Source organism: Botryllus schlosseri, chromosome 3, assembly GCF_051294905.1.
Source record: "Botryllus schlosseri isolate E-star chromosome 3, Bs_hap1, whole genome shotgun sequence".
Taxonomy (NCBI): domain Eukaryota; kingdom Metazoa; phylum Chordata; class Ascidiacea; order Stolidobranchia; family Styelidae; genus Botryllus; species Botryllus schlosseri.
Genome location: NC_137238.1, coordinates 36,064,267 through 36,067,900, shown reverse-complemented (window position 1 = coordinate 36,067,900; position 3,634 = coordinate 36,064,267). Strand labels below are relative to the sequence as shown.

The 3,634-nt window shown below is 40.8% G+C and overlaps 1 protein-coding gene across 1 annotated transcript; it reads right to left on the bottom strand.

The window, feature by feature from the left end:
* Window positions 1-1,050: 1,050 nt before the first annotated feature.
* Window positions 1,051-3,633, bottom strand: LOC145436427 (large ribosomal subunit protein mL41-like). Its single transcript, XM_080313772.1, has 3 exons — window positions 3,470-3,633; window positions 2,139-2,265; window positions 1,051-1,308 (listed from the first exon to the last, which is right to left on the bottom strand). Exons 1-3 carry the CDS (start codon window positions 3,606-3,608, stop codon window positions 1,101-1,103), a joined length of 474 nt encoding a protein of 157 aa, XP_080169898.1. The 5' UTR covers window positions 3,609-3,633; the 3' UTR covers window positions 1,051-1,100.
* Between the last annotated feature and the right edge of the window lies 1 nt (window position 3,634).

Below are 3,634 nucleotides of genomic sequence, written 5' to 3'. Positions count from 1 at the left end.
ACAATGGAAAACAAAATCGTAATACCGCATGCCTTGGAATTGCGGACTGATGCTACGCTGCTGAAGAAAACACATTGTTGTTGTTCGCGTGTGTACATCAACCACTGAGTTACATAAGCACAGATGGACTGAAGTTACTCAACCACGACAGAAAGTTATATCGCTAATTTCTGTCCTACAGGTTTCAGTTTATTATTACCAATTTTATCCGATCAATAAACCACGACATTGCGATACAATGAAAATATAGGAAGGTGTCGAAACGACTTGGAATAGGCTTTGAAATCAGACACCCGCCGTGGCCTAGGCGATGCAAAGAGGAGGCAACTCTGAATAAATAGTAAGGGCGAGATCGATATATCAGATCGTGGTCCCCTGATCTCGAGCACTGACTAGCATTCGGTTCATGCAGTAATGATGATCAGTGGTACCGTTTGGAACTTTTCAAATAATTCTTCAGAGAAATAGGTGGTTTACGAATTGAGATTCTCGGGCATCACCATTAACTTCTTAAAATTTTTATCAAATTAATACATCACAAGATTGCATAAGCATAACCGTTGAGTGTTTCATCGCACAAAACCGGCGAAGCGGTTGTCACTAGATCCCAACCGACATCGTATATTTAATTCGATACCTATGAAACCGATAGCTTGCATCTCCAGCAAAAACACCGATATATTTCGACGAGTTGAAATCATAGCAATATGCTGGATATCGAGGCCAACTTACGCGTGAAGTTTCGATATAATCGGAAGAGCTGCTAAAATGCCTCACCAGTATGGTTGCGATGAACCAACCGTCATCCTTATATATTTACTTGCATCGGAATATATTGCAAACCGACCTATCGTCAATGACCAAAGTGTATGAAAACCAACGTTCCTGACGCGGTAAATTTGCTTTTAAATGCTGTCTTTTCAAAAATGTATTACTGATACTTTTTCTTTGACAGCCAAGCTTTATATTTCTAGTAGAATAAACTATGTACTGTTTGACTATCATCTCCACAGTTTACTAGAACTCAAAACTGAGTGAACAATTCAAAACTGAAAGAACAGACACAAATTTATTAAACATAAAAATATCAAGTGTATATATCATGATTTCTTCTCTATATCGTCACTGGATTTGCTTTTTGATCGCCTTGTCAACACATTTTTTAACCGTGTCGCGATACCGGGCATGTCTTTCGATTCGGGGACGGTTTCCACCTTGGTGCCGGCGAAATCCGCGTGTATTTGAGGTGCGTAGAAGAGGTCGAATAAGTTTTTACTTTGCAACGGAGGCTCGTGATGCTTTGCGACCCTGGAAGATAAGCACACTTGTACATGTTCATAATGTACATGCTATCAATCTAGTTAGTTAACGGCAGGTTGTAATGACCCGTTAACCAAGTTACAAGGTTCTAGTAACAAGTCAATCACACTTTTATAGTTTTGACTCGAGTCATTTTAATTCACCACCGAGTCAAGTCACGGAGTAGAGGGTCGAGCCCAGGGCTGTAACCAGGTCACAAGTGTCCGAGTCACAAGTCAATCTCACTTTTATAGTTTTGACTCGAGTCAAGTCGAGTCATTTTCCGTTCACCACCGAGTCAAGTCTGAGTCCAAGTCATTGAGCAGAGGGTGGAGTCTGAGTCATGGTATCATCACTCGAGTCCGAGTCCAAGTCATTGTGTTAATTGCTCAGTTTTCAGTTAAAGTCTTGTTAAACCCCATTTACATAACTCTGTTTAGTGATATAGAATGGTTCGCATTTATAATATACTCGTTTTCCTCACTTTTAGCTGTTTCTGGTCGCATTTTCAAGTACCAGTACCAATAGACGAAATCCCAACAGTGTGGTTACTTCACTATTCTTCGAAATTATAATGAAATGTCGGTCTTGGCCGTCTGAGTCGCAAGTCATATGACTTGGTTCGAGTCATGCGTAATGACTCGAGTCCAAGTCGAGTCAACACACAGATTGATTCAAGTCGAGTCATTTCCGTATTTTGATAAAACGACTCGAGTCAAGTCGAGTCATCAAAAAATCGTGACTCGAGTCGAGTCATGACTCGAGTCATTACAGCCCTGCAAATTTGCCCATCCCTAGTGAACAGCTATCTTTGGGAATCGCGACCGTCAGATACTCACTTATATGAAACGTAGGGCTTCAGTTTGAAATCTTTCAAATCCGGAACCACAATGATTGGAACCTTTTCACGCATCGGGACCTTCTCACCGAATTCATTTACGATTTCTTCGTCTATTTCTCCCATTGCTGAAAAAGAGCCGACGTTACAATTGGAATGACATGGCTTACAGATCGTAATGTCATCAATTGTGACTCAAGGTCAAGGTTTTACCCAAGTCACAACTCAATCTTGCTTACATAGTGGTGAAGTTGGTGGTCAAGTTGAGCCATTTTCAACTCGCCACCGAGCCCAAGTCATGGAGAAATGGGTCAAGTCCTAGTCATAGCGTCAAGACCCGAGTTCAAGTCATAGAGTTCACTGTCCAGTATTGAGTTCAAGACAGGTTAAACTCACTGCTGTGAGACTCTTGGGTGATTTGGAATACCTCGCATTCATAATAAACTCATTTTTCTCACTCTTTGTCACATGTTCATAACTGATATTAAGCCAGTATCTGGGCCTACTTTTCAAGTATTGGTCTGAGATAGAAGACTTGTGGATGTCTCTAGTGGTGTGCACAAGTCTAGTCATTTTTCGCGCCGAATAAAATTACTCGAGTCAAGTTAATCCGAGTCATGACTCGATTGATTACAACACTACTCCAGAATCGCTCATACTTCCGAAGTCTACGTTACTATGACGCGAGGGCATCGACCTAATTCTATTCATTTTTTTGCCGAAACTAGTCCTAGAATACTTACTCTTTCACATACTTGGAACTCACCACTTCCACTTGTACTCGAGTCCAAATTTACGTAGTTACTTCTACTTGAGTGCCAACGATTACTACTCAGAGGTCCTCTACTCGTAATAGGCTTATTCAAACACATAAAAGACAGTTTCTGGTCCGAATTGCAGGGTTGTAATGACTCGAGTCATATTCTTAAAAATGGAAAATGACTCGACTCGAGTCAATTCGTGTATTGCCTCGACTTGTTCTCGAGTCATTATGACTCGACTTGTTCTCGAGTCATTATGACTCGACACTTTCTATATGATTTATTCAAGTCTCGTATATTAGCTCCGATAATTGAAAAATAGGCCCAGAAACTGTCTTTCATCTGTTTGAATGAACATGTTTAGAGTGAGAAAATATGTATATTATGCATTTGAGGCCTTCAATATCACCCAAAGAGATTTCACAGAAGTAAGTTGAACATGACTCAAACTAGATACTGAACAGTGAACCTATGACTTGGACTCGAGTCTTTGCTTCCTGACTCAGATTCGGTGATAAATTGAAAATGGCTCAACTTGACTCGAGTCATTACAACCCTGGTCAATACATACATGTCTCCCACGGCTTTGGTTCTCTTTTCCGATCGATATATCTTCCTTGCATTGGTCTTCGAAAGGCCGGTTTCGGAATAGTTCTTCTGTTGGAGGGCGGTAGCTTACGGGACACCGCCAACATCGACGTGAGACGCATTTTACTGTTAGTTTTACAAAATCGAT

What these genes read in the sequence shown, in the direction of transcription:
- LOC145436427 (XM_080313772.1), bottom strand. Translation starts at nt 3,608, where the DNA reads ATGCGTCTCACGTCGATGTTGGCGGTGTCCCGTAAGCTACCGCCCTCC. An exon ending in ACCAAAGCCGTGGGAGACAT is followed by an intron (nt 2,266 to 3,469) that starts GTATGTATTGAC and finishes GCTCTTTTTCAG; the next exon opens with CAATGGGAGAAATAGACGAA. An exon ending in AAGCCCTACGTTTCATATAA is followed by an intron (nt 1,309 to 2,138) that starts GTGAGTATCTGA and finishes CTTATCTTCCAG; the next exon opens with GGTCGCAAAGCATCACGAGC.